The sequence below is a fragment of the Melanerpes formicivorus genome, unplaced genomic scaffold (assembly GCF_026170545.1).
Source record: "Melanerpes formicivorus ecotype bairdi unplaced genomic scaffold, bMelFor1.0.p_v2 SCAF_2, whole genome shotgun sequence".
NCBI classification, from domain to species: Eukaryota; Metazoa; Chordata; class Aves; order Piciformes; family Picidae; genus Melanerpes; species Melanerpes formicivorus.
This window is the reverse complement of record NW_027142354.1, coordinates 20865028-20889202: the sequence shown is the minus strand read 5'-3', so window position 1 is coordinate 20889202 and position 24175 is coordinate 20865028. Positions and strand designations below refer to the sequence as shown.

Genomic DNA, 24175 nt, shown 5'->3' with positions numbered 1-24175 from the left:
AGGTTCATTCTTCTGTGACTATAAGAGTTTGACTGTGCTGGGCCACCCAATGTTATGTACTTACATTTTACCCTAGCACAGACACTTTAGGATCTATATGCAAACCATACTCTGGATTGTCCATAGTTAAGAAGACAACTCTATGAACATATGTCTGACAGCTATAGTTATGCTTTCCTCATGTTAATGTCAAAACCCTGTATGAGGAATCCTCTTTTGATTACATCCTCCTTGCTAACAGTAGGGGAAATCCACAGATACCTAACTTCTGTGGACTGTGCTCACTACATTATGTTGAGTTAGGTTTCTTCCCGCTTATACCTCCAAAATGTATTTTCCTTAGGTTCTAACTGGCCTCACAGCATTTAAGAACCACAGCATTTTTCCTAGCTCAGTGTCTGTCCAGGTTGCTTAACCTCTTGTGCACTCTCATGAGACCTCACCTGGAGTACTGTGTCCGGTTCTGGAGCCCCTATTACAGAAAGGATCTAGAGGTGCTAGAACATATCCAGAGGAGGGCCACGAGGATGATTTGCGGTCTGGAGCACCTCTCCTGTAAGGACAGACTAAGGGAGTTTGGGCTATTCAGTCAGAAGAAGAGGAAGGCTCCAAGGAGACCTTATTGTGGCCTTCCAGTATCTGAAGGGGGCCTACAAGAAAGCTGGTGAGGGAGTTTTTAGGGTGTGAGGTAGTGATAGGACTAGGAGGAATGGAACAAAAGTGGAAATTGATAGATTAAGATTGGATGATAGGAATTTCTTCACCATGAGGGCGGTGAGGTACTGAAACAGATTGCCCAGGGAGGTGGTGGAAGCCCCATCCCTGGAGGTTTTTAAGGCCAGGCTGGATGTGTCTCTGGACAACCTGATCTAGTGTGAGGTGTCCCTGCCCATGGCAGTAGTGTTGGAACTAGATGATCCTTGAGGTCTCTTCCCACCCTGACAATTCTATGATTCTGTGAATAAGAAAACTTTGAACTCTTAGTCACTGCAACATTTCTTACCAGTTTCTCCAGTCAAACCTTACTTTTGTCTTGACACATAGTTTGGCTTTTAATCCCATTTGGTTTTTGGGAAACATAGAATATCAAGAATTATATGCCAGCATAGCAAAATCCTGTACCAGACAGAAAACTGGAAGATGCTTCAGGCACCAAACAGAATGAAGTGATGTTATTAAAAATGGTGTTTAAGAGGGGTCAAAGACCAAAATCCATGGAGGCCTCCATGTACCATTTGAATTAGGAAATTACTTCCTTGTCTTCATTCCTGACCCAGCTATACAAAGCCAAGACAAGACTTGTGGGCACACCAGTACCCCACCAATTAGGCAACAGCTCCCTTTTGGTGGGACATGAAGTAGAGATATTTGTAGTTCCTGTCACACACCATAATGGCAGTAACTATTGCAAGGTGTCCTAACAAGACCCAGATTTTCCTACCAGATTGGTCTCCTGTTCTTGTTCTAGCATTTCCGTGGTATATTTTGAGATTTAGGGGAATCCTTCTTGTGCAAGCAAGTTAATGGAAGGGGAAATCAGGGTCACTTCCTGCAATAGCTGGGCTTTTTTCATTGTCCATTGCTTATAAAAGCATCATCAACATGCTTTGCATTTTCTCTGCCTTGGCATCCCAGTGGAAAGTACCTGGAAGCCTAAAGCTAAGAGGAATCAAATATCTGGGGACCTCCTATTTGACAAATGCATTTTGGTAACTGAAGATTTTCTGCCTTGAAGGAATAGTTGTATGACACCCATACTGCAAATGTGCTTATGAAAGTTTCACAAGCATTTTATTTCAGCCAGTGGCTGGTGAAATCTCAGTAGTATGATAATATCAATATGTATTTTATACATGTCAAAAAATTTGCAACTTCTTTTATCTGTTTTCTTAACAATATTTTATTATCTTTATAGAAATGCTTTGGGAATTTTCCTCTGTAGTTGCCCAGTAGTTGGGAACTCATTTGCTTAAAAATGTCTTATTACATACACAAGAAGTTCAAGATATGAGTAAAACATAATTCATCATGAACTGATGAACTTCAATTATATCTGCAGATTCTCAGCTTTAAAAGATGCAATATTGTAACACCACTGAATTAACAAAGTCAATTCCATTTCAGTTTACCTTCTACAATGCAAAAAAGGGATTGGAAAGGACTACAGAGGAACAGAAGCCAAAACCTGGAGGGGTATTCCCTGTCAGAACTGGGCTGAAAAAACTCCCCACAACCCAAAGTATGGCCTTATTTTCATCTTCATCTTCATGTTGTTCTGAATGTCTTCCAAGCTTCCCCATTTTCATGTGTATCAATAACTTTATAATGCACATTATCAAAGCCATTTGCCAAGTGACTTTTTGAGACACCTGTCTTGCTACTTTTGACTCTACTGGCCGAGAAGTGCAATGATCTGGGTAAAGAGAGGTTCTGCTGTCTGCTAGGGAAGTTGTGTCTAAATACTGATCCTCTTCAGATGAAATTCCTCTTTTATCAGCACATTATGAAAAATTTTCTGTTGGTAACAGTGGGGCCATAATTTTTCTCCTCTGTATGATGTGTGGTGGAAAAAGAAAAACAAACAAACAAAATAAAACTGAAAACAACCCAAACAAACTAGTGGTATCTGCCCAGCTCTATGCCCCCTGCCTGCCATCCAGTCCAGAAGAAACATCCAGTAAAGTATCTAGGTGCCCAAGCTATCTGCCCAGGCAGAGTTTTCTCAGGGCTATCTGCCACTGGGATCATTGAATCAAGCATGGAAGTAGAGGTCCTATTTTCCCTGATCTATACTGGAGTTTTATCTGTTTAAAAATATATTTATTGCTGTTCTAATGAAGCTTGGATGTACATGTTTAGATTTTGTTTAAAAGCCATTTAGTCTTCTTTGGGAGGAATGCTATAAGAAGCAGCCTGGGGTCACTTGCTTCAAAAACTCAGGAAATTAGGATCCAGTTTTGTTTGGTGAATACTCTACTTTTAAAGTAGTTCCATATAGAATAAAACCTTGACAGAGCCACTGGTCACAGTGAACTGACTAGATCAGCTGGATGCAAGTAGTAAAGACAATGATTATCTTTGGAGACTGTCAGCAGCAACTAGAACCTAGGCAGAAAGACAGTGAGAATGATAGTTATGGAATGTTTTATCAGATTTCATGTATGGGTTACAATGGAGAATCTATTTCTCTCAGTGTGAATTAATAGAGCCCACAGTTAGCTCAGCAAGTTGGACATTTCCTTTCCACTCCACTAAATTACCAGAACTAAAAAGGATTTTTAATATTGTTACAGTTATACACCTGAAAAATACCCCAATGAAGGGCTGGATGAAAACTACTGCAGAAATCCTGATGCGGACGAAAATGGACCCTGGTGCTACACAACAGATCCTGCTACCAGATTTGATTACTGTAACATCCCAGAGTGTGAGGCCCAAGTCACAAACACTGGAGAAGGTATAATGTACTTTTCAGAGAAGGAGTATTCCAGTAGGTAATGTTATTCCTGCTATTTTCTTCTTGCTTTATTATTGCAGTTCCCAACACAAAGATTCTTTTCTTAATTGGCTCCAGTTGTCAAAATAATTTTGTAAATATGGAGGAAATCGTTAAAGAATTAGCTGTTATTGTCCTACTCTTACCCTGGCAATTTATTTCATTTTAACAAGACTAAAGATGATTCAGGTACTCTCTTACATACAAAACTCTCATTGCTATCAGTACATACAGATATGTGACGATATCTTCCCTGTAAATTACACTGTACATAAAGCTTTGCCCATTTGGCTAAGCTCTACTGCATGTTCTTCTGGATTCCTTTCATCATTATATGGAGAAAAGGCGTCTTTTCCTTTCAATGTAATCATTCATGATTAGAGCAGAATCAGAATTCACAGGCTGGTGCAAACTGTGCTGTTTTCATTCTGCTTAGGCCCTACAGTGGAATGCATGCAGTGTAATGGTGAAGACTACCATGGAGAAGTTTCCAGAACAGAGTCTGGACTGGAGTGCCAGCGCTGGGATGCCCAAGAGCCTCATGCGCATGGATTTACCCTGAAACAGTGAGTTATACTCAGTGCTGAATTCCTATGCACAGTGCTTGGGAGACTCTGCCTTCAGACAGTCTAATTGATACAGCTGGCCATAGCTGACTCACAAGCTTCTTTTTCATTTTCAATATGCAGCTTTCCTGGGAAGGATCTGAGGATGAATTATTGCCGTAATCCTGATGGTGAACTTCGGCCCTGGTGTTTCACTGCCAGCCCAAATAAACGCTGGGAATATTGCAACATTCCTCGTTGCAGTGAGTCTGATTTCCTGAGATTGCTACAGACTTTTATTAAAATAATGCAGGGAGGGGAAAAAAGAAGAAATCACAGTTCTGAGTAACCTGAAGAAATCCTCATTAAGCAAAATGACTGAATTTCTGTTCCATAAAGTCACATAAGTTTAGTGAGGGCCATAAAATGCAATAATGTCAAAGGCGGTCTTCAACCACATTGCTTTTCCGTTCACTTGTGAGGCAGGGCATTCAGGTTACATCAGGTGACCTGCTAAGTCATGGAAAACATGTAAGTCATCATGTGGCCATATTGTGGTATTTTGCCTGAGTCTGGCCAGCACAGCCAGTACTGCATTTTTCTTAGAAAGGAATGAATAATGAGACAAAGTTCAAGCCTTGGGAGAAAAATCTGACTTATCAGTGAGCTAGCTTAACCCATTAAACTGAGCACACTAAATCTGGACACTTCCAAAGTGCTGGATAATGAGATTAGAATTGCTGTTTGTAGAAATGCACTGCACTTTGTGAAAATGTTCTGCTTTTTTGTCTCTAGAGCTTGCTTTCTTACAAATCTTCACTTTCCAGTGGTCTAAGCAGCAGCGTGTGTTTGCAAGGAATAGTTCACCTCAGCATGCTCAATTACAGATGGAAGAATGACTATTTATAGAATTCTATGTGATAAAGTAAACTGTGAAAGTTACCTTGGTGTCTCCATTTTGTGCTTAAAACTTAAAGGAAGTTTAAGGAACAGACCTATGTTTTAGAGTCATATTTGTCTCCCTAGAAAATGTCATATACAAACTATATATGATATGTATGCACCATAGATTCATTATGTATGCATCATAGATTCATTAAGAAGGACATTGAGACACTTGAGCGTGTCCAGAGAAGGGCAACAAGGCTGGTGAGAGGCCTTGAACACAAGCCCTATGAGGAGAGGCTGAGGGAGCTGGGATTGTTTAGCCTGGAGAAGAGGAGGCTCAGGGGTGACCTTATTGCCCTCTACAACTACCTGAAGGGTGGTTGTAGCCAGGAGGGAGCTGGCCTCTTCTCCCAGGCAACCAGCACCAGAACAAGGGGACACAGTCTCAAGCTGCGCCAGGGGAGGTTCAGACTCGAGGTGAGGAGGAAGTTCTTCACCGAGCGAGTCATTCGGCATTGGAATGGGTTACCCAGGGAGGTGGTTGAGTCATCGACCCTGGAGGCGTTCAAGGGGAGATTGGACGTGGCACTTGGTGCCATGGTCTAGTCATGGGGTCTGCGGTGTCAGGTTGGACTCGATGATCCTCGAGGTCCTTTCCAACCTGGGTGATACTGTGATACTGTGATTTTCTTTCTGCCTTCCACAGGTTCTGTGTCTCTGATCATTATCCTTCCTTTCTTTGTTGTTCGACCCATACCAGACCAATTAATTTTCTTTTTCTCCTTCTCCAGCACTTCCCCAATACACTGACTGCAGAGACTCAGCTCTGAAGCTGTTTTGATTTCTCTCACAATTTCTTCTTGGCCTTTGCCATTATCCTTTCTGCCTTTCCACCCTAACCATTATATTAATGCACTCCCTTAATCCCACTTGTTTTTACAAGACTGTACAAGACTAATTACTGCCTTTTCAGCTCTGCTTTCAGGGGACTGCAGGCACAAAATATAGCTTGACCCAGCTAGGTTATATAGCTAGGTTATATACTGACTGCTATAAAAGGGCAGACACAGGAACTCTGTCTGGCAGCCATGGCTTTCAACCAATGTCACCTCTGCTAAAAAAAAAAACAAGAAAAAAGAAAAAAAAAAAAAGTGCAAAGCATGTTTGACATTACAGATAATAAAGATGTTTAAAATATATTTGAAAGCACTAGTTTAGCAGTGTTTTTTCTTTTTTTAAATCCTGTTACAGCTACGCGCCCACCCGTCTCTGGCCTGGGCTCCCACTGTCTTTCAGGGAAAGGAGAAGACTATCGAGGCAGGATAGCGGTCACCGAATCGGGAAATGCCTGCCAGCACTGGGACACACAGTTTCCTCACAGACATGGCTGGATTCCTGACAGATATCCATGCAAGTACGTTAAGCCTAAGGCATTTAACAAATGCCAAACAACAAAGTTATTCCTTCGTAATACAGCTGCAGAAGCGAGAGAAGCACAGGTTTTCCACAGTTATAGAATCATAGAATTGTTAGGGTTGGAAGGGACCTCAAGGATCACTTAGTTCCAACCCCCCCTGCTGTGGACAGGGACACCTAGCACTAGATCATGTTGCTCAGAGCTACATCCCACCTGGTCTTAAAAGCCTCCAGGGATGAGGCTTCTACAATCTCCTTGGGCAACCTGTTCCAGCGCCTGACCACCCTTATGGTGAAGAATTTCTTTCTAACATCCAATCTGAATCTACCCACTTCTAGTTTTGCTCCATTCTCGCTAGTCCTATCACTACCCAACATCCTGTTAATTAATCCTGACATTATGTTTATAAGCTTTCTTGCCTTTACTCCACTCTCATCTCATCTTCCTCTTTGTTTTTTAACTGTTGTTTTTTAACCAGCTACTTTATTCTCATGTATTTTTCTCACCTGTCTTCTCCACATCCCACTACAGACTTATAATTTTTTACTACTATATTAAAAATCCCCTGACTGTATTTTGACACACTTTCAGTGCAGTACTTTTCTGAAGACCAATGTTCCAAGATCCAGGATGCTTGAATACAACCTTGTGCTCCAAGGTCAGAGGAACTGGGTTTGTGGAACATTATCAATGTACAAGGGCAGCTAAGAATGACCAAGCGTTTAGGTCTGTATTTTGATCCTGTGGGTTGTGAAATGGAGCCTGCATGTTTTCCTGGCCGTGTGAAACACTGCCTGTCCATTACAGCAAGACAGACTGCATCATGCACTGATGCTCTTACACACATTCTTTCAGGATCAGTTTGTGACATCCAGCCTTGCCTGGTTCTTACCTTAATTGCCATGTACACCAATGGCTTATATTTTGAAGTCATATTTTACTGCCTCAAAACCAAGAGCAGGAAGTGGAAGCACTGAAAAAGTTCTTCATGTATCATCAGCATTTATACTGTAAATTCAAAAGCAGCTGATTAGACTTGAAATAGAGTTGTATGAGAATATGTCAAAACATGATAAATGTAGCCATTGAGTTGAGTTCTGCATGAAGTAATTGTCAATAGACTTCTTGATTTCTATGAGTAGTTTAAAGCTGGTGTTTCTGTTTCAGAGGCTTAGAGGAAAACTACTGTAGAAACCCTGACGGAGAAAAGAGGCCTTGGTGCTACACCATCAACAGCAGTGTTCGATGGGAATATTGTGCAATTCCTCACTGCGATGGGACAGAACAAGGGATTGCTGGTATAAGTACTGGAGCATATCTGAGACAAGGACTTTAAAAGAGTGATAGATTCATTGTTTCTCATTGCAAATGTGTTAAATCCTTTTTCAGTCACTTTAACACTGTTGCTAAAGTAGTTTTTCTGCTTGGCATTTTACAAAGCCTGCCAAGTATTGGACTGTCAATGGAAGTGCAGTGAAGGATGTAAATCACCAGCTGACCTTACGGAATAATTAAAGAATGAAACAGCTTTATTCCTTTTTTTACTTTTTCCTCAAATTGGGGCATTTTGAATTGAAAAATTAAAATTCATTTTAAAGAGATGAAAAGATGGAAAAGTGCTAAATAAAAGGAAGAGCTATTTTTTTAAACAGTCACAGAAGAGAAGACAAGACCTTCCAAAGTAAAAAAAAAAAAAAGCCACTCATCTGAAACATCCATTTGTTTTAAGTACAAAAAAATAAGTGAGAAAGTCTTAGTTCAATCGTAAGGGCAAAATAGAAGTTAAACAAAATGTCCATTTTAGAAATATGTCAGTGGCAAAATCGTTAGCATCTAATCCTTGAGGTTTTTTCATGTGAACTTTTTGATCTTAATTCAGATGTGTTCACATATAGCAAGATGAAATTGTGTAGTGAGCCTTCCACTGAATGACATCTGACATAGGAGGGTAATCTGTGAAAGTTTTCTAAACATCTTTGAAAATGCCCTTCTTTTCATGCTGGCCACAATGTTCTCACTGGACACTCTCTACATAAATGAGTAATTTGTTTTTATCATCCTGTGTATTTAATTCTTTCTTGTGCCTACCCAGCATAAAATTGTGATTCAAAGAACCTACTTTTGCTATTCACTGCAGATGTGCCTATGCATGTTCCCCTGCCTGAGGAGTGCTACTGGGGCAAAGGCCAGAGTTATCGAGGCACAGCTTCCATCACTGCATCAGGAAAAAAATGCCAGACATGGAACTCCATGTTCCCACACAGGCATGAAAAAACCCCAGACAGGTTCCCAAATGCGTATGTTTATCTCACCTCTTCTTGATTTATCTGAAAATGACTGTTGCTGATTGTACTACCTTTGAGGAAACATTTTCTGTTAATATCATTTTCTGTTAATATCATTTTCTAAAACTGTGGTTTCTTGTTAATTAAATTCTGAGTAAAATACAGCTGTGTCCTCCTACTCTTAAATCTGAGTTTCTGTAACAAACACTGGGAGACTTTCTTTCAGAATTTTGACATCTGCACAAACATGCATTTTGCTTATGAATTTGAGACCTTTGTGGTGGCCTTTCTACTTATTGCATCTGTCAAGAACACAACTTTATGCTTACAAACGTGCAGTGATACTGTGATTTATGTTGCCATTTAAACATTCTTTGTAGTTGGAGTTTGGCATTTCAAATTGCATACACTGAATTTTCCTCCTTGTTTTGCCTTTATCATACTAATAAAACTGGACCAGTGATGTTTTAGAAAGCTGATCTTAACTACTAATGTGCCAATTTTTAATAAGAGTAGGAAAATAACAAGACAATAATTGCCAGGAAGATGGATTGCAGGTATAAGCAGGAGGGTTGATACTTTTCTAATTTTTGTGTTGTCTCTCAAAATATATTTAAAAAAAAAATCATATTTTACCATTAAAAATACTGATTTATTGAAACTGGAACAAAGAGGATGCTAACTTTTACAAACATTTTAAAAATTGAAAGTGAGATGTAAAAATGTTGTGAATTGTGTGTTTTGGCATATTCAGGGGTGGAAAAAATCCAATTTTTAGTTGCGTGACTGTGCTGTGATTCTGGATGGGAAAACACTGCAGAGAAGGGCAACAAAGTTGGTGAGGGGTTTGGAACACAAGCCCTATGAAGAGAGACAGAGGAAGCTGGGGTTGCTTAGCCTGGAGAAGAGGAGACTCAGGGGAGACCTTATTGCTGTCTACAACTACCTGAAGGGAGGTTGTAGACAAGTGGAGGTTGGTCTCTTCTCCCAGGCAACCAGCACCAGAACAAGAGGACACAATCTCAAGCTGTGCCAGGGGAGGTTTAGGCTGGAGGTTAGGAGGAAGTTCTACACAGAGGGAGTGATTGCCTGTTGGAATGGGCTGTCTGGGGAGGTGGTGGAGTCGCCATCATTGGAGGTGTTCAAGAGGAGACTTGACAGGGTGCTTGGTTGCATGGTTCAGCTGATTAGGTGGGTTGGATAATAGGTTGGACATGATGATCTTGAAGGTCTCTTCCAACCTGGTTTACTCTATTCCAGAAATTACTGAAGACAGAAATTCTACCTTCCCCTGCCCCCAGTGAGCACAGGCATGGAAGTGCTCCAAATTAATTCAGAAGTAGGGTCTTTGAGGGGTGAGGAGGAACATTTCATAAGTATTTATTTGCTATTTTTCTGAATGTGAGAAAGAGCACTTCAACATTTAAAAATAAAAATTTTGGGAGAGATAATGGCCCACCAAGAGTATGGATCTTCCTGCCTACACAGAATTGTGTATGCTTATACATTAAAAATTAAATTATTGACACATTGGGCATTTATTTAGTTATTCAGCACACTGACATATTAGAGCCAGAATTTTAGCCAGTAGTTTAATTATATTTCCTTATGCATAAGTATATTACACTGATGTACATGTGAATATATAACTCTCCAGTTACATCACAGCCATAAATGTGTTTGCTGGTAATAGGATATCTGCCAATAAGTAATAAATTGATAAATATATTTAGCTATATATAGTGCAGATCCACATATTCTTGGAAAGATGCTCCTATTATTGCTTTCAGTCTTATGCACTGTGACTATTGTACTTATTTTTGCAGGGATTTGAGGGACAACTATTGTAGAAACCCAGATAGTCGTAACAGCCCATGGTGTTTCACCACTGACCCCAGCACGATGTGGGAGTACTGCAATCTCAGGAGGTGTGACCATCATAGACAAGAACCCATACCAAATGACCCCCCTGCAACAACTCCACAAAACGTTGACCTGACTACACTCACCACATTGGGTAACAGCTGGCTATAAATGTAGAGTGTGTGGGTAAATGAATAGTAATCTACCTTGAGTAGGGCTGCAACGTAGCAGTCACATCCCTCCTCCAGCTTTCCGATCTGTACTGTTGCATTTTGCTTCAATTGTTCTTTAGTCAGTTCATATCCTGTGTCCTGTATCATTTAACAGCGCATTCTGTAGGACAGCCTTTTTGTTCAAGGGAGCAAGAGGAAAGGAAACAAAATATCTAGTGTTTCTGTAGCTGCTGAAATATGTTTCTGTGCTGTTGAAATATGATGAATGAATTTTGTTGTTACAGGAATTTTGCTTATTCAGAGATTTATGTTTTTCAGTAGGTTGACCTTAGCTTGTTTTATTATTCATAGGCAACGATGTTTTGTAAAACATGTGCACTAAAAGAAACAAATTTTTCCTCTATCCTGCTTCATTTCTTCCTTAATTAATAATCCAGGGTGGTAAAAGTGGTGATGTTTTTCTGAATGTGTGGTAGAGTTTTCCATGGGTTATTTGCTTTGCGGGGTAGGTGGCAGGGTTGGCTAAAATATACATTGCTAAATGGACCTGTGTACTCTTACTCATGTGCAGCAGAAAAAAGTACCTGAAGCAATGTCACTAGAAGTAAAAATTCCTTTTTTATTCTGATAGAGTCTTAACTGTGAAATAGGCATCTTTCATGGAAGGTGTTTGCTGATACCAACTTAGCAAGAATCTTGGAGTCTTTTCAGCTATTTACAATGTGTTGCAGAAAATACTTAGCCTGAAGCTCCTTGAACATTTTCCAATTCAGTTACCCAGTACATCCAAAAAGATATCCACCATGACAATCTCAAAGATTACATCGCAGGGTACATTTTTGTCTTTCTTTTGTAGTTACTAGAGAGTGCTACACTCTAGTGTCACTAGACACTGAAAGATAGACATTAGAGAGTGCAAGTCCTAAAGGTTTTTAACCTGGCTTGTTTCTGCTTACCACCACCACCGATTCACCAGCTGACAATAATTTTCTTTTCTTCTTTTTTTCACAGACTGTATTAACGGTAATGGTAAAGACTATCGTGGCACAGTAGCAAAAACTGGAAGGGGCAGGACTTGTCAAGAGTGGAGCTCTCAGAAACCTCATAGCCACAAATATTTCACTCCTGTAACTCACCCAAGAGCAGGCCTGGATAAAAATGTAAACAGCTGCTAGTGCCACCGGTGTCATTACACATTGTCTTCTTTTTCCATGACCTCTCAGTAAACACTTCAGTCTTTATAATTTAAGCAGTCATCACCTTGATATCCCATTTGGCTCCAACCAGAGTTAGAGATGGAAGGATGCATTTTACATTACTTTAGGATGTTGGTACTTCAAGTGCACAGACAAATGATGGGGTTGATGCTGACAGGCAAGCAGTGCAAAAGAAATCATACAGTGTTTCCCTGATTTCCTCAAACCACAAAGTGATACCTTTTCTGTTTGTCACAAACTAAGCAAACTTCTGGCATATTCTTGGAGTTAATCTAACATGCTCTCACTGAATAAGGATTAGATAAACAATAAATATTTTAGTGCATTTAGTGCACTCAGTCATACTATAGCAAACTTCACTTCTCATGAGGCCTTAAAAGTACTAAAGCTACGGTGACTCTTGAAGGGTGGATGTAGAAAATGATGGCAATTTTATAATAGTTTTCTAGATTTCCCTAACAGTTTTGAGACACAGGAAAGAAAGAATTTTTGAATCAGAAAAACAGAAAGCATTAACAGTGGAAAAGTATTTGGAGATAATTAATTCACATTTAACACTCTCTTTAAAAGATGCACCTCTAGACTTCTTTGTTCCGTGGCTAACATTTGGAGTCTTCATTCTCTGTTTTTGTAATTATTACAGTATTGCAGGAATCCTGATGGAGATGTACACGGTGTTTGGTGCTTCACAACAGACCCAGAGAAAAAATGGGAGTATTGTGAAATCCCACGCTGCTGTAATTATCCTTAAAGACTTTTCTGTCCTCCCTTTCTACCACTTCCTTTGTTTGTTACCAAATGTTTTCAATCCATACATAAAAAGCTTCAGTAGGCAGTAGCTTTAGATTTGAATTTGAAATCCTTTTCATTCTCTGCTGATAGTTTTTATTCTTATCGGGGTGTTAAAATAATCCATCCTTAAGATATTTTGCCTTTCTTTTGGGGTAGGAAGTGAATTTGGTCCTGGATATTTTATGCAGATTTCCCTAATTAATTTTTCTTTCTGCTGATAGTAAGCAGTATACTGCACAGGTATAGTGTTTGCTGAAAGACTCAGCAGTGAAAGAGATTTGACCTTTTTTGGTGCTTTGGCAGTAGGTATCAGTAACAGCTGTAGCGTACTGGGAGTGCTGCTTGACACACCTGGCAATCATCTTGTTTGCTTTGCTTTTCCCTCCCTTGCCTATATTTTGACAGTTGGTATTTTTTGTTTGGTTGGATGTTTTGTTGTTGTTGTTGTTTTTGTGTGCTTGTTGGGGTTTTTTTGCTGGTTTGTTGTGGTTGTAATGTATACGTCAGGGATATGGAAGATCTATTTCTTCTTCATCTCACATATTTTTTTTAGTACAGTAACATCTAGAGGCCAAGTCCCTTTTCTGCTGGACATTGTAGCAATGCTAAATAGTGCAGAGAGTGGTCACTCTTTCAGGAATATGTGATAGTCTTCATATTGGCCATCTAACATGTTCCTCTAAGCAGCAATGAGTTATGATTGTGTACATTAATTTTGTCAACCAGATGTAAGAGCTACACAGGCAAATAGAATAAGAAATGACACACAAGCAACACATACTAGATGTGACTTTCACTTTAAGACCTGATCTCTTTTCATAACAGACTTTAAATGATATATTTCTAAGTTAAGGTGTAAGGAAACTTTGCACTCTCTTGACTTTGAACACTTTGTTAGTCGTTTCCTACTGGAACTAACAAATTGAACATTCACAACACCACATACAGCTCTGGAAAGAGTTACTTGGGTCTTACTAACAACCCAAGATCAATCCATCTGAAAAATTTTAGAGGAACGTGGACAAACAAGAAAGCAGAGTGAGCAGTATAAGAGCAAAATTCAAATATTTTATGACAAAGGGATAGAGACCAATTTTTTTGTATAATCTAGGAATTGCTTTTAACTCAACCAAAGTGTAGACTGTAATGTTTTAAACAATTCAGAAATTGTTATTATCTAGACACTAGATGCTTCTACTTTCTTTAGCTCTCTCTTCCCTTCAGCTTCCCTAAAGACCTACAGATTTTTTGGGGGGGAGTAGGGCTTTTTCTAGTTTTATTTATGTTATTTGACTACATCCAAATTCTTGACATAGTTAATAATTTCTTGCAGGTAAATTAATATTAAATCATGTCAAATGAGATATATAATCCCAGGTTTAAATGTCCAAGGTAAGAATAATGTAATAGAGTATAAACATTCTGGTTGTTTCTTTACCTTTAGTTTCATCTAATGAACTTATAGTGAAAGCCTAAGGAAGACAAAAAAAAAATCTTATGCCTTTCTCTTTTCATGTTTTTCTTTTCATCATTGCACTGTGAATGGCATTACAAAACCACTTCAAAATTCTCCATTGTAGCTTTTTTTACTCTGTAGCTTCTTCTGAGCATGACTGTGGAAAAATCCCAATGAGGAGTGAGCGAACCTGTGCACCATATAGCATGTGTGACGCACCGCCAGGGTCTTGGCCTTGGCAAGTGAGTCTCAGGATAAGGTACGGATATTATAGACTGTGTCACCATTCATGAGCTTTAGGGTTTTACAAGAAATAGGTCTTAGATAGAGACTGACAACAGGCAACACATATGTTTCTGAGGCCTGGTCTTGTTTTTTATATAAAAAGGGAACAATGTGGTCTTGTAGCCAAGAAGGCCAAAGCCATTCTGGGGTGTATTAGAAGGGGTATGGTTAGTAGGTCAAGAGAGGTTCTTCACCCTCTCTACTCTTCCCTGGTGAGGCCACATCTGGAATATTGTGTCAAATTCTGGGCCCCTCAGTTTGAGAAGGGCAGGGAACTGCTTGTGAGAGTCCAGCACAGAGCCACAAAATGGAATGTTTCCTTTACAAGGACAGACTGAGGAAGCTGGGGCTCTTTGGCTTGGAGAGGAGGAGACTGAGGGGTGACCTCATTCATGTTTATAAATATGTAAAGGGTGAGTTACAGGATGGATGAAGCCAGGTTCTTCTCAGTGGTGCCCAATGACAAGACAAAGGGCAATGGGTGACAAGTGAGGCACAGGAAGTTCCATGTAAACATGAGATAATTTTTTTTTCACTGTGAGGGTGACAATACTAGAACAGGCTGCCCAGGGTGGGTTGTTGAGTCTCCCTCTCTGGAGATATTCAAAATCCACCTGGGTGCATTCCTGTGTCATCTGGTATAGGTGATCCTGCTGTGGCAGGGGGGTTGAACTAGATAATCTTTCGAGGTCCCTTCCCACCCCTAACATTTGGGATTCTGTGATAAAATGTTTTAACATTTATATAGAAAACTTATGTTAGTTTTAATAATAATATCCACAGATTGCTATTTACTGGTTTTAATTAATCACAAATGTAACACTTCTGAATCTCTAAAGGGAAAAATTGAACTGCAGAAGTTGAATACACCTTTATTTACTGAAATGGGGAAGGAATAATTCTCACTGAGGAAAGTGAGAATTAATTGCCTTCTGCAGTGGTGGATTTAAGCCCAGGAGCATAGCAAATAACCAGCAATATGTATCAATAGATCTAAATCATCCCTTTTCACCCAGTATCCAATCTAGTTCAAATCTAAATTGATGTAGATATAAACCACCCTAATGTTATTAGAAACCACAGGAAGACCATCATCCCTCAATATAAAGAAAAACTAATTCTGCAAAGCATTTTCACAATGGCTGAGAGAGTGGATGTACAGGTGATGTAATGCTTACAGATAGGATAATGAAAATTTCTATATGATTGTTGACAGGCATCATAATAAAAATTTTCCCAAGAAAAGTTAAAAATCCATAATAAGGTTTATTTAAAGAACCAGACCAAAGAAACCCCATGAATCAGAAGGACAAATCCATCACATCACAAGTGAAATTGTTAGGAAATGCAATCATTTTTGCCAAAGTCCTACAAGTAAGTGTACCCTGTTCCAAAATTTTCACCTGGGTGTCAATTTTTTTGTTCACATCTCTCATATTCTGGAGCAAATAAAGCTTATTGCTTGAAAATCTGCATTTAATTTCTCTTTTCATTGGCAAAAGATAAACTACAACCAGTAAAAGAGGCGCATTGCTAGTTTGTTAATAATTCCCATTGTGTATAGCATAGATGATGGAGAACTGGCTATATGGTCTTAAAGGAACGTTATTGTCTTATGTGTTCTAGTACCAATGTGCACCATTGTGCTGGAACTCTGATACATCCACAGTGGGTCCTTACTGCAGCTCAGTGCTTGCAAGAGTGAGTATCCACTAGAATGAGTGGTAAGCCTTTCCTAAAATTGTATGAGAAAATAGGTAGAGGGCCAAAGTGTAACCAGTAAGGCACTTTCTTTATTCCTTATTTCCTGTTTTTCTTGCTATCAAGTTGATTTTTATCTTCTGCTCTTGTCTCAAACAGCATAACAAAGGTTCAAAGGTTTACTTCCGTCATCCACCCCAAAGCATGACAAAAAGGGTGCTAATTACGTGCTGGTGGTAATTGCACCTAATTGTTGTGGCTAGACACTGACACTTAGGGCTTTAGGAGTTATGAACACTGCAAAAAGGTGCCCCATTATTTACAACCCACAGGATTTGTCACAATCATAAAAATCAAACTGTTAATAAAGCTACATTTTCCATCTCCCCAAGAATAAATGAGGGTCAGAGGGAGCAGACTGACTATCATCTTAGATGCATTTCTCCAGGGGAGTCACCAAATTTTTAAAGAGTAACATTCCTGATTAAATATATGGATGTATAACCTTGGCCTTGTCATTTCTTCCAGACCAAGAGAGCCTTCTTCCTACAGGGTGTTTCTTGGGATAGAAAATCTGAATGCAGCAGAGCCATCCCTGCAAATTCAAACTGTTCAGAAAGTATTAAAGGAACCAAGTGGAGCAGACATTGCTTTACTGAAGTTGAACAGGTACAATTTCAGTTTTCCACCCCTGACACCTTTTTCTCTGAAGTCACAACTTAATTTAGCCTGTATTTAGCTCTCAGGGATGACAGTGGATGTTAAGAGTGTGAGAATCCCTCCGAATGTTAACATAGGCTTCTATTCAAGAGTGAACTCTGAGCATCTTTCCTGCTGAATGACCCCATTGGCAAAATCCCTATGATCAGGCTCAGCCAACATGGATTTAGGAAGGGCAGGTCCTGCCTGACCAACCTGATCTCCTTCTACAATCAGGTGACCCGCCTGGTGGATGTGGGGAGGCCTGTGGATGTAGTTTACCTGGACCTCAGCAAGGCCTTTGACACCGTCCCCCATAGCAAACTCCTGGCCAAGCTGTCAGCCCATGTCTTGGACAGCAGCACTCTGAGCTGGGTTAGGAACTGGCTGGATGGCTGAACCCAGAGAGTGGCGGTGAATGGTGCCACATCCAGCTGGCGGCCAGTCAATAGTGGAGTCCCCCAGGGATCAGTGCTGGGCCCCATCCTCTTTAACATCTTTATTGATGATCTGGATGAGGGCATTGAGTCTATCATCAGTAAATTTGCTGATGATACCAAGCTGGGGACAGGAGTTGATCTGCTAGAGGGTAGAGAGGCTTTGCAGAGAGACCTCGACAGGCTGGACAGATGGGCAGAGTCCAAGGGCATGAGATTTAACACATCCAAGTGCCGGGTTCTGCACATTGGCCACAACAACCCCATGCAGTGCTACAGGCTGGGGTCAGAGTGGCTGGAGAGCAGCCAGGCAGAGAGGGACCTGGGGGTGCTGGTTGATGGTAGGATGAACATGAGCCTGCAGTGTGCCCAGGCAGCCAAGAGGGCCAATGGCATCCTGGCCTGCATTAAGAACAGTGTGGCCAGCAGGAGCAGGGAGGTCATTCTGCCTCTGTACACTGCACTGGTTAGGCCACACCTCGAGTACTGTGTCCAGTTCTGGGCCCCTTAGTTTAGGAAGGATGTTGAGTTGCTGGAACGAGTGCAGAGAAGGGCAACGAAGTTAGTGAGGGGCTTGGAACACAAGCCCTATGAGGAGAGGCTGAGGGAGCTGGGGTTGCTTAGCCTGGAGAGGAGGAGACTCAGGCGTGACCTTATCACTCTCTACAACTACCTGAAGTCTGCAAGCCCAAAGTAAAGTTGTAACCAGGAGGCACCACAGCTCTGCATGAAAGGATCCAGTCCTCCAGGCCAGGTTACAGGCATGCTTCATGAGCTGCTTACTTGGCCAACAGCTTAGTAAAACTGGATCCTCTTTGGGTACAGTGAAAAATCCCATGCATAGTTCCAGTTGCTTAAAGGTCTCTGTTGCCTCTTGCATGCATGCTGTAGCATTCAAGTTGGTTTTATATCAGCAGCATGCACCCTCCAAACATATTCTGCATACAATATGCCATAAATCGCAGATATAGACATCATATTGGGGGGGCTGGACTAGATGACCTTTAAAGGTCACTTCCAACTCAATGTATTCTGTGATTCTAAATCACTCAGTTTCTAGCTTATATCAACTTTATATGTTTTCAACTTCATTAAATTCATTCTTTACATTTGTCTTCTGCTTTCTTTGTGAACATTATTCTTTCCAGATCTTCTGCTGTCTGTTCATAAAACAATCACCCAAGAAAATAAGATGTGAGAAGATTGGTCACTACTCCTGGTCACTACTCCTTTACCTGCATCTTGTAGCAATAGACAAAACTTGTCATGGGTGCAGGTCTGTGAAGATCTTGACCAAAATCATCCCAGAGGAGGTCTGATCTGTTGAAAAGGATATAGTGTTTCCTTTATTTATAAATGATATGGCAATATTAATCAAAATATTAATAACTTTTCATTAATATGAAAATTGCCAAAACATATCAAAAGGTTCACTGTACAGTTAGAATATATTTACAATGGGAATGTACAGCATTTGGGCAACTATAACAATTTAACTATTTTATGCAAACCGGGAGGAATTTAACAGAAAGAGAATACCCTGGGTGCAAAATGGCACTCGGCCACAGAGTGAGGGAGACTCGACAAGAACTGTTATGCCAAAGAGGCAGTGAATTAATTGCTCACAGCTGATTGTACCCAGGTAGGGAGTGCTGCTGCTGGGTATTAGAGGCTTTGGGATGTTCATGCACCAGGCACAGCAGGTTGCCGGCAGGAATGCTGTGCAGTCTTCAATGGCTGGTCTGACTTCAGCGGATGGTGGGCTGTTAAATGATGCTTTTCCACAACAGATGCTTGCTTTGTCCTGGGGAAACTGAGGCACCACAAAAATCCTGATTGCAAGGGGAAGCAGGCTTGGCTCCGACTCCTAAGTTTGTGGCTTCTCTTGTAGCTTGAGCTGTGTATGCTCATGGCTATATCCCAGGTGCTAGACCAGGAAACTCAAGGCTATGCAACTCGAGGCAACTTTAAGCCAGAGAAGGTCCAAGCAGGTTCAAGCAGGCAGGGCTTGAACAAGGGTTAAGCAAGGCTTGAGCAAGCCAAGAGCAAAGCTTGAGTAAGGCACAGGCAACTAGAAATCATCCTGTATACAAATCTTGCCTGAGATCGATTGGGCCAATAGGGCACTGAAATCAGTACATAGCTACCTAATAAGAAGGGGTTCTGGCAGGCTGTGGCCAGAACACATGCCCTTGCCATAGAGACAGGGTTGTTTACCAGACACGCATGGTCCTGTCCTCTTTGTTCCTTTTCCCGCGTTATCCTGGCTTTCTGCAGGAAGAAGGGGAGAGAGTGGGACCATGTCCAGACACCTTAGTGTCTGGTTTTGTGCTGGGGTTGTTTGGCATGACATGATCTATTAACGAGGACCACTGACTTCAGTAGAAGTCTAGTCCTGTGTAAATTATGTGCCATACTTGTGGGAAAATATGTGCTGTCTGGGACTGTAGTCCTCCATTTCAATGTCACACCATGTATATTCTGCTACATAGCCTGTGCTCTTGTTCCCTGCTCTCCTGTTCATATACCTACCCAGACATTAGAGGCCCCTGAGATAATGGTCCTAGAAGAATAGCACTAGAGATCTAGAGAAACCTGAAAATAAACACACACCCCCACCAGTCTGAGCTTTCTCTCTTGTCTACCAGGATTCTTTCAATACAAATGCATTTTATTGAAAGTTTATGGACTAGTTTTGGAAGGTGCAGAAGTAATTTCCATTCTTAGAAGGAAAAGAAATCACACAGGATTAATTTCATGGAACATGTGAGAGTGGAGGTTTGAGATCACCATTTTGCATGTGAGAGGGATGGAGGGCAGAGTTCAAAACTGTAATACTGGCACAACTGTACCTTCAGCATAGGAGCTGGTTATCATATCCTACCCTCAGGGACTACTGCATTCATGTTTCATTCAGATTTTTATGTTGGAGAGGTCTTTGTTTTAAAATGCATCAGAGTCATATCCCTTGGTCTATCCTCTTACATTTTCTTGGGGCTCATAGCTCTGGACAGAGAGGATATATTACTTGCCTTTAAGTGGGCATTGACGATCTTACTGGCTATCAGATCACATACTCTGAAAATTATTCTGAGCCTGAAAAGAGATTATAAAAATTTATTTTACCCTGGCTGAACATCGAGTTCATTCAGATACTTTTACCCTTGCACAATCAGAACTAACCTTCACAGGGCAGATTCCTGGTAGTGGTAGATCTCATTTAACAGCTTGTTCAGACACACTTTTAGTGTACCAAAATTGTTTGCACTTGTCTGACTCCTAGGGCAATAAACCTTCCAGAAGCCACCTCATCTTTTCATATCTACATCTGAAAGTCAATAAGGAATCAGACAGTATAAAGGAAAAGCCTCCCTAGGCAACATTTTCATCTTCTGCAGCACTGCTTCACACAGCCCTGTCCAGTCCATATTGAGCACCTACGTCATTGAGGTGCTAGACTTAGTAATGTGTGAAATAATGCATAATGTCGCCCACAGTTAAATCACTCAGGTAACCAGAAAAGAAAGGAATTTTCCACATCTTCACATGTGTCTGCTTATTCACTCATTCATTCATCCATCCTTTCCTCCTTCAGTGAAGTCCCTGAAAATATCCATGACCTCTGAGGCAGGGACAGTGATATGTCAGGCTTACACCACCTGCAGGGGTTGCGAGGGGCTGCACTTGGGATTGCACATGTTCCTATACATACCACAGTGGTAGCCAGAGATCATTGCTCTAACCCTACGCTGCAAATGCATTTTCACTGTCACTGTGCCCGTAAATACATGCCAGAGACTTTCAGCTGCTGTAAGGAACTGTTGCTTTGAATAAGTGTCTAGACACCATCTTAAAACCATCTATACAGTTTTAAGATACTATCAGTCCCTTCACCCTTCCCTGGGCCATTTCCATGCAGCCTTCTAAGTACGAAAACTGAAAAAGCTGATGGTAATTTTTCTAAGGATCTTTTAATTATTCTTTGTTTTCCAGCCCTGTAACAATTACTGACCATGTAAAACCAGTTTGTTTGCCCAAAACCGGTCTGATGGTAGAAGGAAATGAAGTATGTTTCCTAGCTGCCTGGGGAAAAGGAAGAGGTAAAGCATATTTGGTGTTGTTGGAAATCTGGGAAGGTTTTTAAATCCTATCACAAAATATGTACACTCACAGGACCCAGAAAAAAAAAACATGTTTCACTTAGGAATTAATTGATCTGGAGGTCACCAGGCAACATTATTCTTTTTATGTCTTTCTTTCAGTGCTTGACTTTTCCCACCTCATTTCTCACACAAGCTGAATTTGTTAAAGAGGAGAAAAGAGAGAGGGGATTTAGGCTAAAGACTTTACCACCTTCTATCTCTCCCTATTTTAAGCTTTCTTCAGCTTAGGTGTGTGCTTAGGTGTGTGTATTCACACACAAAGACTCAATATTGCCCTTGCCTTTAATTTTTATCTTCCAATATTTTATTTTTTTTAATGAATGAAGCTGGCACTTACCTTCCTGTAGTCTAAACATTATAGTCTGCATATATTTCTACTGAAAGCTGTGCTCACTCCAGATAGATAGCATACATGGCCAAGAACTAGACTTAAGACCTTTTTTTAACTACCTCAACTTTGTTCACACTCTAGCATTAACAAATGACCATATGGTCTCCTATTGCCCAGCTCTCACTCTACCTATGCTGAGGGCTGAGAACACCCAGACCTGCTTTTGCTTAAGCAGGAGGCAATTCCTCACCCCTGTGGCTTACAGCAGGGATACTGGCACCTGCCTTCATTCAGTCCCAGCTCCCAAGTACGTACTTCTGGCCTTGCTGAGCTGCATGCAAGGGCTGTTCTTTGCACCCCATTTGACAGACAGCACCCTACTAATATTTCTGGATTCTTCATTGTGTGTACATCCACAGATGCATTTAAAAAACAAAACAAAACAAAACAACAAAAACCCCACCAACAACCCACCAAAAAAAAAAAAACCACGAAATGTCCCTTTCCTTTGAGTTTTGCTGTAAAATCCTTCCACATTGATTGCAAAACCTTCCTTTTTCCTCTTGCTGTGTCATTTAGGTACAAAATTAACTGTGACAGTAATGTGTAAGAATTAGCACACTACTATTAGCATAACTCATCAGCATTATCAAGAAACTTTTCTCCAGCGTAGCCAGCATTTACTGGTCAACATTTACTGGCTTTTCTGTCACCTTTTCCCCCTTTCTTGCCTTACTTTTTCTATTTTATGTCTTTTTTTTTTCTTTTTTTTGCCTTGCTTTTTCTTTTTTTCTTTCTTTTTTTTTTCCATTTTTTTATTTTTTCTTTATTCAGCTTGCCACACGGTGGCAGGTTCATCCTGTGTTCTAGTGACCACAGACAACAAAAATGGTACAGGCTAGATTTCTTCTGGAAGTGCTTTAGGATGGAAAAATCGACAGACCTTTGTTGTGTTTAGGCAGTTTGAAAGAGTCTTGTGACATCATACAACTAAGTAATGAAATCAGCAGGGAAGAAGGGGTAAAGCCAAAGCCCCACATCTAAATAATCTGTGTTTTGAGAAAATTCAGTCTTGGATTCAGTAAAATTCTCCTTGTTTGTAAAACTCTTTAGACCTTAAAGAGTTCAAACTAATGTGCAGTAAATCCAGGCTAACATTCTCCCCCCAGAAACAAGTTATTGCTATTGCACTATGGTGAAAGCCTACAAACCAACACAGTAGCCCAGAATCCTAAGCATCTGGTTTTATCTGGTTTGCAACATTTTGCAAAGAAAAACAAACTTCTTGTTGAGAGTAGGTAAGATACAAGTGCAAAAACATGTGAAAGATTTAATATGGTTCTTCAAGTTGCTCTGAGACTATAAGGAGAGCTGGGTAGGGGGTCCCAGTCCTTTTGGTACTGAGGCTTCATTGGACCACAATGTCCAGGATACCATTTATAACTGTTATATTGTTTTAATTATATTGATACAGACAACAGACTAAAAGATGTTGAGTTGCCCGTGCTTGAAAACAGAATATGTAATCGCCCTGAATTTCTGAATGGGAGTGTGAAAACCCATGAATTTTGTGGTGGATTTACTTTTGGAAGCTTAGGTAACTGCAAGGTAAGAATAATCTAGCCTTGAGTGTAAGCAGGTCAGATGACAATTTGTACTTTCAAGGTTCAGAAACTGCTTCAGCATAAGAACTGAGGTATACGTTGTACTTTCTTCTCATTCATACTATCAACCAGAATTAAAGGGAAATTGCATTGGGTGATTTCACCTTCCCAGAACTGCATGCTGGCATATTATACTCATAGAAACCTAGTGTTGTGAATAACACATCTCACCTGAAATAAAGCCTGTAATATACTACATGAAATTCCCTTCATTCCCAAAGACAGAGGGGAACATAGTGACTGTTTCTGGTGCAGCCTTGAGTTGTACCACATCCCTTGATTAAATAAAGCTTGAAGTGCTTCCAGTGTTCTAATTTTCAGAAGTATATAGAAAAGGTTTTTTAAATGTGCTTCTCTTAAAGGAGGCTATCACACTGAGAGCTTTTCAGTGAGAGGCTAGTAGCTAGCACTTGGCAAAAGTCAGAAAGCAAATGCTGGTCTGTGTATGCAGACATTGAAGACTGCCAGTGCAAATGATATTTTTGAGCATGGACAGTGGATTCATTGACACCCTTGCTAATCATTGGATTTTAAGGAACATCGTTAAAACAATTAAACTAATTTTGTCCAAGATCAAGTGGGTCAGAGGATGTGGAAATTAAGAAATTTCTTTTTGTGTGTGTGGAATTTGCCTTTGATTTTTTTACCCATTTTTTTTTAATCCGAGCAGGTCTAATAAAACACTCTACAGCTCTTGCCTAGGGCATATTTTGAGGCCTTCAGAGTTATCACAATATTATTCTTGCCAATATTTTGCTGTTGG

General features: G+C 40.4%; 1 protein-coding gene across 1 annotated transcript in view; it reads left to right on the top strand.

The window, feature by feature from the left end:
- The window catches only part of LOC137448325 (plasminogen-like), a 30402-nt gene that overhangs the window by 5870 nt on the left and 357 nt on the right, over positions 1 to 24175 (top strand). Inside the window, exons 4-18 of the mRNA XM_068152755.1 lie at positions 2125 to 2239; positions 3294 to 3457; positions 3933 to 4062; positions 4186 to 4304; positions 6181 to 6343; positions 7514 to 7644; positions 8484 to 8643; positions 10458 to 10648; positions 11679 to 11827; positions 12528 to 12621; positions 14274 to 14391; positions 16044 to 16118; positions 16647 to 16787; positions 21248 to 21354; positions 23223 to 23356. Coding sequence (XP_068008856.1) covers positions 2125 to 2239; positions 3294 to 3457; positions 3933 to 4062; positions 4186 to 4304; positions 6181 to 6343; positions 7514 to 7644; positions 8484 to 8643; positions 10458 to 10648; positions 11679 to 11827; positions 12528 to 12621; positions 14274 to 14391; positions 16044 to 16118; positions 16647 to 16787; positions 21248 to 21354; positions 23223 to 23356 — 1991 coding nt within the window. The remainder of the gene's footprint in view (positions 1 to 2124; positions 2240 to 3293; positions 3458 to 3932; positions 4063 to 4185; positions 4305 to 6180; positions 6344 to 7513; positions 7645 to 8483; positions 8644 to 10457; positions 10649 to 11678; positions 11828 to 12527; positions 12622 to 14273; positions 14392 to 16043; positions 16119 to 16646; positions 16788 to 21247; positions 21355 to 23222; positions 23357 to 24175) is intronic.